Source organism: Stenella coeruleoalba (assembly GCF_951394435.1).
Source record: "Stenella coeruleoalba genome assembly, chromosome: 4".
Lineage (NCBI taxonomy): Eukaryota > Metazoa > Chordata > Mammalia > Artiodactyla > Delphinidae > Stenella > Stenella coeruleoalba.
This window is the reverse complement of record NC_137149.1, coordinates 118196459-118211792: the sequence shown is the minus strand read 5'-3', so window position 1 is coordinate 118211792 and position 15334 is coordinate 118196459. Positions and strand designations below refer to the sequence as shown.

General features: G+C 37.7%; 1 protein-coding gene across 2 annotated transcripts in view; it reads left to right on the top strand.

Annotated features, from left to right (window-relative positions):
* TRIM2 (tripartite motif containing 2) overlaps positions 1-15334 on the top strand; it is a 214878-nt gene that overhangs the window by 148847 nt on the left and 50697 nt on the right. For both annotated transcript variants that reach the window (XM_079920734.1, XM_079920736.1), the window contains one exon: positions 290-438. In XM_079920734.1, the coding sequence (XP_079776860.1) occupies positions 290-438 (149 nt within the window). The remainder of the gene's footprint in view (positions 1-289; positions 439-15334) is intronic.

Sequence of the window (15334 nt, the reverse complement as noted above, 5' to 3'; positions counted from 1 at the left end):
CCAACCAGGGATTGAACCTGCGTCCCCCCTGCATTGGAAGGCGGATTCTTTACCACTGAACCACCAGGGAAGTCCCTGACCATACATATTTTATAGATGCCCATTGATCTATTTTATTTTTCTGTTGGAGTATTTGTCTTCTTTTGTTATTATTTTTAAAAGCTCCTTATTTATTAACTTATTGACTCAATCTATAATATTTATTGCAAGTGTTTCCCCAGTTCTTGACCTTTTAATTTGATTTATGATGTGTCTTAATATGAAGTCTTTAAAAAATTATCTCTCCTAGCTGCTATGTCAGTAAAAGAAGTCCTTCAAAGCTTGGTTGATGATGGTATGGTTGACTGTGAGAGGATTGGAACATCTAATTATTATTGGGCTTTTCCAAGTAAAGCTCTTCACGCCAGGAAACGTAAGCTGGAGGTTCTGGAATCTCAGGTACACCACCACAATTTTTTTTTTTTAATATTTATTTATTTATTTGGCTGCGTCAGGTCTTAGTTGCAGCATGAGGAATCTTTAGTTATGGCATGTGGGATCTAGTTCCCTGACCAGGGATTGAACCCAGGCCCCCTGCATTGGGAGCGTGGAGTCTTAACCGCTGGACCACCAGGGAAGTCCCACCACCACCACAATTTAAAATAATAGATTTGCTTTGTAAGAAAGAAATTTATTTTACTTAATCCTCTTTTCATTTAGTGGCTTCCGTTAAATTTTTAACATGCATTGTGGTACCATGACAATAACCCCATAAACAAGATGGCTACTGAGTGACTAATGGATAGGATACACTGGACAAAGGGATGACTCACGTCCCATGTGGTATGAAGCAGGAAGGTGCGACGTTTCATCATGCTGCTCAGAATGGCATGCAATTTAAAACTTATGAATTGTTTATTTCTGGAATTTTCCATCTAATATTCTCAGACTGTGATTGACCACAGGTAACTGAAACCATGGAATATGAAACCACAGATATGAGGGGACTACTATATAGGCAAGGAATGAAACTTTAGGGAAAGGGGCTGTGGACTTGTTTTGGGGTGAAGGGAGAAAGAATCCCGATTTTTCTGGAAGATAACAAGAACAGGAAAAGTTAAACAACAATAGTAAAGTAAATTAATTTCTCTCTGTTTAGAGGTTATGTGAGATTGTGTTTCTTCACAGGAAAATCCTCCTGAAACACCACTTTTTACAATGATGCTCCTGGGTTTAAGAAGGTTCAACTTTATGGGGAGCCTTTTTTCAGTCAGTGTTCTTAATTACAAGCAACACAAACTAACTCTGGCTGACATTAGCAGAAAAGAAATTTATTGAAAGATATAAGATAGACTTCCAGAATCATGGGGAAGGGTGGACACACAGTTCTAAAAGTAGGCAGGAACTGAGGGAGGATACACAGCCAGACCACAGCCAGAACACACCATGAAGCCTTTCTGGTGAGGATACTGGTGCCTCAAACACTGCACCGAACTCTATTGACATTGCTGACCTCAGAAGATAACTCCACTGGCACTCCTGGCTGAAGAACCAGATGTTGCTGCCACCAAAATAAAACAAACAAAAAACCACCAAGAAACTTCTGTACCAGCTCACAGTTCTGGAGGTACATGAGACTGGCCAAGCCTCGACCATGTGCCCACACTCTAGTTATCAGGGGAACTGGGGAAGTAAATAATTGGGGTTTCTAGTTTCTATGGTGGGAGGTAGCTGCCTCCTTTTGGTGCCTGCAATTCGCCAAAGTAGGAAGGGGGTTTGGATCCTCCCATGATAGATACATACCCACAAAATAAATCAAGTGAAAAAGAACACAGGATTTGAAGTCAAAATAACAACAACAGATTTATTGGATACTTACTTTCCTCGATGTGCCAGATACTGTTCTAGGCATTTGGAATCCATTAGCGAACAAAGAATGGAAGCAGGAAACCAGGTAGTTAAGTTCTTGGAATCATCCAGCTATGAAGTAATGGTGGTTTGAACCAAGGCCATAGCAGCCCACCTACACCCCCTCAGCCCTAGGCAACCACTAATTTACTTTCTGTGTCTGTAGATTTCCTTGTTCTGGACATTTCATATGAATGGGATCACATAATATGTGTCTTTCTTGACTTGCTTCTTTCATTTAGCGTAATGTTTTCATGGTTAATCCATGCTGTAATATGTATCTGTATTTCATTCCTTTTTACGGCCAAATAATATTCCATTGTTTGGATACACCACATTTTGTTCGTCTCCTCATCAGTTGATGGCCATTTATGTTTTTTCCACCTTTTGACTGTTATGAATAATGCTGCTATAAAATTTAATGTACAAGTTTTTATGTGGACATATGTTTTTATTTCTCTTGGGAATTTCTGGGTCATATGATAACATTATATTTCATTGATTGAAGAACTTCCAGACTGTTTTCTAAAGTAGCTGCACCATTTTGCATTCCCAGCAGTAGTGTATGAGGCTTCCAGTTTCATCACATCCTCACCAAAACTTGTTGTTACCTGACTTTTTGATTCCAGCCATCCTAGTGGGTTTGAAGTGGTATCTCATTATGGTTATGACTTTCATTTCCCTTATGACTAATCATGACCATCTTTTCATATGTTTACTGGCCATTTGTATATCTTCCTTAGAGAAATGCCCATTCAGATCCTTTGCCCATGTCTCATCTCTTAAACATGATGCTGCATTTTTAAAATTATTATTAGAGTATCGTTGATTTATAATGTTGTGTTAGTTTTAGGTGTACAGCAAAGTGAATCAGTTATATATATATGTGTGTGTGTGTGTGTGTGTGTGTGTGTGTGTGTGTATTCTTTTTCAGATTCTTTTCCATTACAGTTTATTATAAGATATTGAATATAGTTCCCTGTGCTATACAGTAGGAGCTTGTTGCATATCTATGATGATGCATTTTGTTTCCTTGCTAGGAAACAACATGCATATTCATCACTCAGGATTTTTTTTAAACTTAGTTATGCAATTAAAAACTTTATACAGGGTAATTTATTTTTAGGCCTTGTTACATTTTCCTGTCTTCATGACTTTTTGTTCTTGCTTTTATCCCCCTTGAGACTTCCCTCGTCTTTCCTTTCTACCTAGCCAGTTCTAAACATCTCCCCTCAGAAACCTTCTCAAGCTCCCATAGCTTACTGTGTTCTTGCCCTTCTATAAACTCCTGCAATATTTTTGGTTTTACCATAAACAAAATGTATGACTTTAGCAAATACTGCTGGTTGCCTGTCTAATAAACATTGCCCCCTTCTTCATTACTAACAAAACATTTACTATGCTGAGGGAGCAGTGTGTCTTGCTAAAAAATGTTTATCTTCCCAGATTCCCTTGCATCTAAGAATGGCAGTGGGAAACACTTTTGATGAATGAGATGTAAGTGGAAGACTAGCTTGAGGTTTCTGAGAAAATGTTCACTTTCCTGATAAAGGCAAAACCCCTTCTTCTTATCTGTGATATGGACATGAGATCATATTGTGACCCTAAGGTAACAAGTGTTAGGATGAAGACATTCCCTAAGAATGGCCGGGCCTGGATTAAACGAGCTTGGGTCTCTGGTGGCATTTTGACACACTGCACTAGCCTTAGAGTGCCTTACCTTTGGACTTCAAATTGCATAAGAAAATTAAGCCCCCATTTAATGTAGTTTTAGTCAAATACTCTCTTTGTATTCTAAAAGTATATATCCAAAATGGCTAAATTTGCTTTGAAGACTTTTTTTATATAAATGTGACTTAGATCTTGTATTAGTTATCTATTGCTGGAACAGAACTGCATACCCCAAAACTTCATGGCTTAAAGAAACAAACATTTGTATCTCACAGTTTCTGTGGATCAGGTTTAGTTAGGCTCAAAGTCTCACATGAGGCTGTAGTTTAGTTAGGCTCAGAGTCTCACATGAGGCTGTAGTCAGACTGTTGGCCAGGGCTGCATTCTCATCAGAAGGCTCATCTGGGAGAAGATTTACTTCTGAACTCAATCTTAATGGTTATTGAATTTAGTTCCCTACAGGCTATGGGGCTGAGGTCTTCAGTTCCTGGAAGGCTATTGGACTGATGGCCTTAATTCCTTGATAGCTTTTAGCCAGCTGCCTCCCTCGTTCCTTATATCATGAGCTTCTCCATAGGACAGCTCACAATGTGGCAGCTGCCTTTCCTCAGAGGAGATGTGTGTGGAGAGTCCAAGACAGAAGCCACAGGGGTTTTTGTATCTTAATCTTGGAAATGACATCCCATCACCTCTGCCTCATTCCATTCCCTAGCAACAAATCATTAAATTTCATATTCAAGGAAAGATTATACATGGGCATAAATACCAAGAGGCAAGGATCATTGGAACCATCTTAGAGGATACATATCACAGATTTTTCATTCTTTTTACTTCCCAAATGTATAAATCTTATCTTTTTGATTATTTTTTTAAAAAAAGCTTTATTGAGGATTAATTGACATACCCAAGTTGCTCATATTTAAAGTTTATATACTGATAAGTTCTTTTTGTTTTTTTTGTGTTTTTTTGTGGTATACGGGCCTCTCACTGCTGTGGCCTCTCCCGTTGCGGAGCACAGGCTCCAGATGTGCAGGCTCAGCGGCCATGGCTCATGGGCCCAGCCGCTCTGTGGCATGTGGGATCTTCCCGGACTGGGGCACGAACCCATGTCCACTGCATTGACAGGCGGACTCTCAACCACTGCGCCATCAGGGAAGCCCTATACTGATAAGTTTTGACATATATATACATCCATGGAACCATCACCACCATCAAGATAAGGAGCATACACATCACCCCTAAAATTTTCTTCATTCCCCTTTTTAATCTTTGTCTCCTGCCCACCACTCTCCCCCACCCCCCAACACACACACACACACACACACACACACACACACACACACACACACACACACACTGCTTCCCTTGCCCCCATCCCCAGGCAACCACTGATTTGCCTTCTGCCATTATACATTAGTTTATATTTCCTAGAATTTTATATTAAGGGAATCATGCATTATATACTCTATTTCCTGGCTTCTTATACTTAGCATAACTGAGATGTATCCATTTTGCTGTATATATTACTCATGCATTTTTATTGCTGAATGGTATTTCATTGTATAGATATACAACAGTTGTTTACCTGTTGATGGGCATTTGGGGGTTTTGTTTGTTTTAGTTTGGAGTTATTATAAATAAAGCTTCTATGAATATTCATATATGTCTTTGTATGAACATATCTTTTAGTTTATATTGCGTAAATACCTAGGGACGGAATGGCTGGATCATATGGTAGTTGTATGTATAAATTTTTAAGAGATTGCCAAGACTGTTTTCCAAAGCGCCTGTGCTATTTTAGGTTCCTGCCAACAGTGTTTGAGAGTTCTGATCTCTCCACATCCTCATTAATACTTGGTATGATACCCATTCTAATAAGTATGTAATGATATCTTGTGGTTTTAGTTTCCATTTCCCCGGTGACTAACAGTGTTGAGTATTTTGCATGTGTTTGTTTGTCATCCATATATCTTCATTGATGAAGTGTCTGTATACAGATCTTTTGCCTTTTTTAAAATCTATATGTTTGTTTTTATTATTAAGTTTAGATAGTTCTTTGCACATCCTAGGTACAGATCCTTTATCAGATAAATGCTTTCCAAATGTTTTCTTCCAGTCAGTGATTCATTTTTTTTTGTTTTATTAACTGTGTTTAGGAGAGTTGAAGTTTTAAGTTTTTAGGGAAGTCCAGTTTATTAACTTGTTTCTTTATGGTTGGTGTTTCTGGTATTGTTTCTTACCTTCTTCCAGACAGTTATTCATGCCTGAAACTAGCCATAACAGGTGCTGATTAAGCATTTCTTTTTTGACTTTGTAAACCAGAGATAATCTGGCCAAATGTATGCTTTCCATTTCTTCGCCTCTGGATTTAACATAATCTCTATTTAGCAAGTGAAGGAGTTTGGCATAAAAAGTAAGCAAGAGATTCTTGCTAGTGTAGTGAATCTATTTTTAATAAGTGAACTTAATATCATTGTTTATTTATTCTGAATGAGGGATAAGATGTTCTAATTAGTTGCTGTCAATAAACTCCTTTCCCTACTGGTCTGAGGGTTGGCTTCCAGTGTGTTTGGTGACATACTCCTATCCTCGCAGCCCCATATACAAGCTGGAGGTCAAAGGTTAATCTCACACTCTTGCTCAGAAGTCACAGTTCAAGTCATAGGCAGTAGGTCCTATACCTTCTGTTCTCAGCACTGCAGAGTGAGATTTTGATATGTCATTCATAAAAGATTGATATCACTTGGTATTTGCTATAAATATTAAAACACACACACACACACACACACACACACACACACAAAAACTCAGTACTGAGAAGCAAGAAAAACTACAATCCTGCAGCCTGTGGAACAAAAACCACATTCACAGAAAGATAGACAAGATGAAAAGGCAGAGGGCCATGTACCACATGAAGGAATGAGATAAAACCCCAGAAAAGCAACTAAATGAAGTGGAGATAGGCAACCTTCCAGAAAAAGAATTCAGAAAAATGATAGTGAAGATGATCCAGGACCTCGGAAAAAGAATGGAGGCAGAGATTGAGAAGATGCAAGAAATGTTTAACAAAGACCTAGAAGAATTAAAAAACAAACAGAGATGAACAATACAATAACTGAAATGAAAACTACACTAGAAGGAATCAATAGCAGAATAACTGAGGCAGAAGAACGGATAAGTGACCTGGAAGACAGAATAATGGAAATCACTGCTGCGGAACAGAATAAAAAAAAAGAATGAAAGAAATGAAGACAGCCTAAGAGACCTATGGGACAACATTAAATGCAGCAACATTCGCATTATAGGGGTCCCAGAAGGAGAAGAGAGAGAGAAAAGACCCGAGAAAATCTTTGAAGAGATTATAGTCGAAAACTTCCTTAACATGGGAAAGGAAAGAGCCACCCAAGTCCAGGAGCGCAGAGAGTCCCATACAGGATAAACCCAAGGAGAAACATGCCGAGACACAAAGGAATCAAATTGGCAAAAATTAAAGACAAAGAAAAATTATTGAAAGCAGCAAGGGAAAAACAACAAATAACATACAAGGGAACTCCCATAAGGTTAACAACTGATTTCTCAGCAGAAATTCTACAAGCCAGAAGGGAGTGGCATGATATACTTAAAGTGATGAAAGGGAAGAACCTACAACCAAGATTACTCTACCCGGCAAGGATCTCATTCAGATTTGATGAAGAAATCAAAAACTTTACAGACAAGCAAAAGCTAAGAGAATTCAGCACCACCAAACCAGCTCTACAACAAATGCTAAAGGAACTTCTCTAAGTGGGAAACACAAGAGAAGAAAAGGACCTACAAAAAAACCCCAAAACAATTAAGAAAATGGTCATAGGAACATACATATCGATAATTACCTTAAACATGAATGGATTAAATGCTCCAACCAAAAGACACAGGCTTGCTGAATGGATACAAAAACAAGACCCATATATATGCTGTCTACAAGAGACCCACTTCAGACCTAGGGACACATACAGACTGAAAATGAGGGGATGGAAAAAGATATTTCATGCAAATGGAAATCAAAAGAATGCTGGAGTAGCAATACTCGTATCAGATAAAACAGACTTTAAAATAAACAGTGTTACAACAGACAAGGAAGGCCACACATAATGATCAAGGGATCAATCCAAGAAGAAAATATAACAATTATAAATATATATGCACGTAGGAGCACCTCAATACATAAGGCAACTGCTAACAGCTATAAAAGAGGAAATCAACAGTAACACAATAATAGTGGGGGAATTTAACACCTCACTTACACCAATGGACAGATCATCCCGAAAGAAAATTAATAAGGAAACACAAGCTTTAAATGACACAATAGACCAGATAGATTTAATTGATATTTATAGGACATTCTATCCAAAAACAGCAGATTACACTTTCTTCTCAAGTGCGCACAGAACATTCTCCAGGATAGATCACATCTTGGGTGACAAGTCAAGCCTCAGTAAATTTAAGAAAATTGAATCATATCAAGCATGTTTTCTGACCACAACACTATGAGATTAGAAGTGAATTACAGGGAAAAAAACATGAAAACCACAAATACATGGAGGCTAAACAATACATTACTAAATAACCAAGAGATCACTGAAGAAATCAAAGAGGAAATCAAAAAATACCTAGAGACAAATGACAATGAAAACACAATGATCCAAAACCTATGGGATGTAGCAAAAGAGGGAAGTTTATAGCTATACAAGCCTACCTCAAGAAACGAGAGAAATCTCAAATAAACAATCTAACCTTACACCTAAAGGAACTAGACTAAGAAGAACAAACAAAACCCAAAGTTAGCAGAAGGAAAGAAATCATAAACATCAGAGCAGAAATAAATGAAATAGAAACAAAGAAAACAGGAACAAAGATCAATAAAACTAAAAGCTGGTTCTTTGAGAAGATAAACAAAATTGATAAACCATTAGACAGACTCATCAAGAAAAAGAGGGAGAGGACTCAAATCAATAAAATTAGAAATGATAAAGGAGAAGTTACAACAGACACTGCAGAGATACAAAGCATCCTAAGAGACTACTACAAGCAACTCTATGCCAATAAAATGGACAACCTGGAAGAAATGGACAAATTCTTAGAAAGGTATAACCTTCCAAGAATGAACCAGGAAGAAATAGAAAATATGGACAGACCAATCACAAGTAATGAAATTGAAACTGTGATTAAAACTCTTCCAACAAACAAAAGTCAAGGACCAGATGGCTTCACAGGTGAATTTTATCAGACATTTAGAGAAGAGCTAACACCTATCTTTCTCAAACTCTTTGAAACAATTCAGAGGAAGGAACACTCCCAAACTCATTCTATGAGGCCACCATCACCCTGAGACCAAAACCAGACAAAGCTACTACAAAAAAAGAAAATTACAGACCAATATCTCTGATGAATATAGATGCAAAAATCCTCAACAAAATACTAGCAAACACAATCCAACAACACATTAAAAGGATCATATACCATGATAAAGTGAGATTTACCCCAGGGATGCAAGGATTCTTCAATATATGCAAATCAATCAATGTGATACACCATATTAGCAAATTGAAGAAAAAAAACGTATGATCATCTCAATAGATGCAGAAAAAGCTTTTGACAAAATTCAACACCCATTTATGCTACAAATTCTCCAGAAAGTGGGAATAGGGGGAACGTACCTCAACATAGTAAAGGCCATATATGACACACCCACAGCAAACATCATTCTCAGTGGTGAAAACTGAAAGCATTTCCTCTACGATCAGGAACAAGACAAGGATGTCCACTCTCACCACTCTTATTCAACGTAGTTTTGGAAGTCCTAGCCACAGAAATCAGAGAAGAAAAAGAAATAAAAGGAATCCAAATTGGAAAAGAAGAAGTAAAACTGGCACTGTTTGCAGATGACATGGTACTATACATAGAGAATCCTAAAGATGCCACCAGATAACTACTAGAGCTAATCAATGAATTTGGTAAAGTTGCAGGATACAAAATTAATGCACAGAAATCTCTTGCATTCCTATACACTGATGATGAAAAATCTGAAAGAGAAATTAAGGAAACACTCCCATATACCATTGCAACAGAAAGAATAAAATACCTAGGAATAAACCTACCCTAGGAGACAAAAGACCTGTATGCAGGAAACTATAAGACACTGATGAAAGAATAGTTTCTTTCTTTCTGCAACAGATGGAGAGATATACCATGTTCTTGGATTGGAAGAATCAATATTGTGAAAATGAGTATACTCCTCAAAGCAATATACAGATTCAGTGCAATCCCTATCAAATTACCAATGGCATTTTTTACAGAACTAGAGCAAAAAAAATCATAAAATTTGTATGGAGGCACAAAAGACCCCGAATAGCCAAAGCAGTCTTGAGGGAAAAAAACAGATGGAGGAATCAGACTCCCTGACTTCAGAGTATACTACAAAGCTACAGTAATCAAGACAATATGGTCCTGGCACAAAAACAGGAACATAGATAAATGCAACAAGATAGGAAGTCCAGAGATAAACCCATGCACCTATGGTCAACTCATCTATGGCAAAGGAGGCAAGGATATACAATGGAGAAAAGACAGTCTATTCAATAAGTGGTGCTGGGAAAACTGGACAGCTACATATAAAAGAATGAAATTAGAACACTCCCTAACACCATACACAAAAATAAACTCAAAATGGATTCAAGACGTAAATGTAAGGCCGGACACTATAAAATTCTTAGAGGAAAACGTAGGAAGAACACTCTTTGACATAAACCACAGCAAGATCTTTTTGATCCACTTCCTAGAGTAATGGAAATAAAAACAAAAACAAATGGGACCTAATGAAACTTAAAAGCTTTTGCACAGCAAAGGAAACCATAAACAAGACCAAAAGACAACCCTCAGAATGGGAGAAAATAATTTCAAACGAATCAACGGACAAAGGATTAATCTCCAAAATATATTAACAGCTCACGCAGCTCAATATTAAAAAAACAAACAACCCAATCCAAAAATGGGCAGAAGACCTAAATAGACATTTCTCCAAAGAAGACATACAGGTGGCCAAGAAGCACATGAAAAGCTGCTCAACGTCACTAATTATTAGAGAAATGCAAATCAAAGCTACAATGGAAAAAAAAACTATAATGAGGTATCACCTCACACCAGTTTGAATGGGCATCATCAGAAAATCTGAAAACAAATGCTGGAGAGGGTGTGGAGGAAAGGGAACCGTCTTGCACTGTTGGTGGGAATGTAAGTTGATACAGCCACTATAAAGAAGAGTATGGAGGTTCCTTCACAAAGTCAAAATAGAATTACCATATGATCCAGCAATCCCACTACTGGGCATATACCCAGAGAAAACCATAATTCAAAAAGACACATGCACCCCAGTGTTCACTGCAGCCAGGTCATGGAAGCAACCTAAATGCCCATCGATAGATGAATGGATAAAGAAGTTGTGGTACATATATACAATGGAATATTACTCAGCCATAAAAAGTAACGAAATTTGGTCATTTGTTGAGATGTGGATTGATCTAGAGACTGTTATGCAGAGTGAAGTAAGTCAGAAAGAGAAAAGCAAATATCGTATATTAATGCATATATGTGGAACCTAGAAAAATGGTACAGATGAACCAGTTTGCAGGGCAGAAATTGAGACACAGATGTAGAGAAGAAATGTATGGACACCAAGGGGGGAGAGTGATGGGGGTGGTGGTGGTGGTGGTGTGCTGAATTGGGCGATTGGGATTGACATGTATACACTGATGTGTATAAAATGGATGACTAATAAGGACCTGCTGTATAAAAAATAAAATAAAATTCAAAAATTAAAAAAGAAACTCAGTACCATTTCACCAACCTAAACCTACTTTATTCTCTCACTGAAATTTAAGAGGGAATGTCAGTATCATACTATGCCCTTCAACCATGGCTTTGAAGGGCGCTCATCATTTTAGAGAAGCAATATGGCTTAACGGGAGGAGAAGTAGTTAGAAATCAAACATGGATTGAAATCACAGTTTCACTTTTTACTAGTTGTAAGTATCTTGGAAAAATTTCTTAAGCTCTTTGAAACCTTTAAAGTTTCCCAATTTGTAAAAAAATGTTTATATCTACTTCAAAGGGTTGAGTGGATTAAGTGGTGTATGTAAAGTGCCAGTGTACATAGGCACTCAGTTATGTAGTGGCTGGAGATTTGACTAAATTAGTACTCACCCAGGAGTATATACTGTAAGTTTATTTGTTCAGTTAGAACAAATATTTGAGGGTCCACTGTGTGCAAAACATTTTACCAGATACTGGAGGTAATTCGAAAAAGTAGAAATCAAGATCCATGCTTTGTTAAGAAAGAACCTGTAACCTGTGCTGAAGATAAGATATATACACATGAAATAGTAAAATGAAAAGTGAAAAGTGTTATATGGCTGACTGCCTGAATGAGTGATAAAGATTAAAAATGCTGCAAGAGATGGTGGGATTTATATAAAGATAGAAGTCACTCAGCTAATTTTGAATTGAAGCAGATTCCAAATTCAAGTGCACTGAAAGATCAGTTTGTTCAACATATTGCCAAAGTAAAATGTTAACTTCTTTTGAGTTTCTTGTTAATTACTTCCAGATTAGAGAGAGGGAGATCTTAATTTTTTTTTTCCTATCGTTCTGTTCTGCTTCGCTTCTGCCAGTGATTCCAATTATGTACAGGAATGTACTTGTCTCTTGAGAATGGGCATTCTTGTAGCAAGTCTGAAAATTAAATCAAGAGACATTTTTTTTTCTCTCTTGCCTTTAGGTTGTATATGTTGATCATTATTAAAGACAGTCTAAAAATCCTCATGGTTATAATTTATGTTTCTCTTTGACATTTTCTAAGATAGCAAATAAACCATCAACTGTGTGTGGATTGTATTAACTGCTTCTACAGATATTCACTGTGTGCCTCTGTACATGCTTGGTGCTAAGTTCTTTGAGCAATATAAAAATAACAGAATATGTGTTTCATGTTGAGATAATTTATACTTCACTCGGTAGGGCAAGATAAATACCTTACGTAGTTAATTAACTTTTAATGAAAAGATGTTAATTAGCTTTTATGAAAAAAAAGTCTATATAGTTAAGGGAGACTTTTTAGAAATGATTATTTTGAGCTGAAAGTTGCCTAGATTTAGATGGATGGAGATTACTGAGGGGAACAGAGGGAGCCACTGATGCTGTTGTGGTAACGGTAGCCAGAATTTACTGAGCACTCAGCCAGGGACAGTTTTAAGAGTTTATCTTAGTCCATTCAGGCTGCTGTAACAAAATACCACAGATTTGGTAGCTTATAAACAACAGACATTTATTTCTCATGGTTCTGGAGGCTAGAAGTGAATGAGAATTAGAGGAAACAAAAGATGTGAAGTTAGTCTTGATAACAGTCCACTGATTCAGAGAGTTTCATCAGTGCTGCAGCAAGTCTTTGTAGCAGTTTTTAACGATTTTTTAAATTTAAAGGGTCAGAATTACAGAAATCATACCCTTTGTTTTCTTGCTCTGCTGAGATCTTCCTTAGTTCTTCACCAAGTTCTGGTTTGCAACCTATTTATTACTAGTGGAAGGTAGTAAAAAAACCTTTTTACCAGTTTTTAGAAATGAGTACAGATCTTCCTCCCCTTACAGTGGGGTTACGTCTAGTAACCCCATGGGAAGTTGAAACTATGGCAAGTCAAAAATGCATTTAATACACCTAACCCACCGAACATCATAGCTTAGCCTAGCCTACCTTATAAGGGCTCAGAACACCTACATTAGCCTGCAGTTGGGCAAAATCATCTGACACAAAGCCTATTTTATAGTAAAGTGTTGAATATCTCATGTAATTTATGAATACTGAAAGTGAAAAACAGAAGTGTTGTCTGGGTACAGAATGGTTGTAAGCATGTTGGTTGTTTACCCTGGCGATGGCATGGCTGCCTGGGAGCTGCTGGGAGCTGCTGCTCAGCATGCAGCATCACGGGGAGTATGTACTGCCTATCACTAGCTGGGACAAGATCCAAATTCCAAATACAATTTCTACTGAATGTGGATCGCTTTTGCACCATCATGAAGTTGTAAAATTGTAAGTCAAACCATCACAGGTTGGGAGCCATCAGTATATGGAATTCTTTATTGGTAAAACTGAGTGGATAGAGAGTAAGTCCACTCTTGGGCTGTGTGGACAACTTGAAATGTTTTTGAATAGAAATAGGCATTACCTCTATTGAAATTCATTCAATTCAGTAAATGTTTAGTGAATGCTTGCTGTGGCAGGCATTGAGACTAATGAGAGGGATATAATGATAAATTAGGTAGTTCCTGTCCTCCAGGACTTCAGTCTAGTGAGGAGACACACCCGTCAACAAATCTCTGCAGTATGGTGTGGTAATGTACAACATGGAAGAGGATGGCAGAGGGTGAAGGTTAGTTCTGCTAAGGAAAGGCTTTACAGTTAAGGAAGGAGACATTTAAGTTCATTCTGGAAAGATGTATGGGAGTCCATAAGGGAGTTGAGGGTGAAGGACATTCTGAGTACAGAGACCTGTGTGTTAAGGCAGTGTAGCACAGTGGTTTAAGAGAGTGGACTCTAGACCCAGACTCTCTAGATTCAAATCCAACTTCTTCCATTTACTAGAAACCTCTCGTGTCTGTGTTTTCTCGTCTATAAAGTGGTCGTAATATTTCCTACTTCACAGGGTAGTTGTGACAATTAAATGTGTTGTATATAACTGCCTACAACAATGACTAATCCATAGTAAGTGCTTTAGCTTTTGTTATTATATGCCAAGACCAGATAGATGTGTATAGACTACATAATGTATGAGAGAATCTTGAGTTGTTTTGTACCGCTCAATTGTGCGTGAGGGATGAATGAGCCAAAGCTAAATTGGTAGGCAGATCCTGATAATGAAGGGCTCTGTGTATCTAAGCTGAAGAATTTTGAGTAGGAAGTGAGACCGTCAGAACCTTATTTTAGAAAGATGCTTCCACTGGCAGTATGGAGGCCACATAAGGCGTGTGCACTGTGAAATTGCCCAGCTAGCCATTGTCCCAGGCCCACTCTGCTCCAGAAAACAGAGGCAAACATTGCACCTCCTGTGCCATGATGGTGTGGACAGTACCTGTGAGGCTGCTTCTTCCCAGGGTTCCAGACAGGAAGTGATAGGTTTTCTCTGTTCCTATGCCCTCCAGGTTTTCTAGTTGTACTCCTGTATCTGTATTTGTAGCTAATCTTACAATACCAGAGAGGGTAGATAAGGGCCCTTATCAGAAACCCTCAACAGTGTCTAATGTTCTTCCTTTCCTCTTAGACTCTCCTGCCTCTCCTGTCTTCAGTTTGTCATTTGAAGAGGACAGAACAGGACTGGTTCTGGCTGGTCTTATATTTTTCTGACTTAAACCTACACTTTGACTTTCAAAACAACAATGAGAAAAAAATCTCATGGTTCCTCTTTGTGCTATCATTGAAGTTTGTTCATGCTCTGTTAGAGCATTTATCACACTTGTCTTGTTTACACATCTCCCTCTTGTATTGAGTGTGAGTGACTCAAGCTAAAAGCCATATTCAACTTTCTGTCCTCAAAACCTAGTACTAAATTCTGGTGTAAAGTAGGCATTTAACCATGTAAACGAATGAATGAACACATCAGACAACTGACCAGCTTCTAAACCATGTTCTTGTTAGCCTGAAAGGTGTATGTTTGATCAAGAATGCTTTTGTCTAAAAATAATGGAATATCTG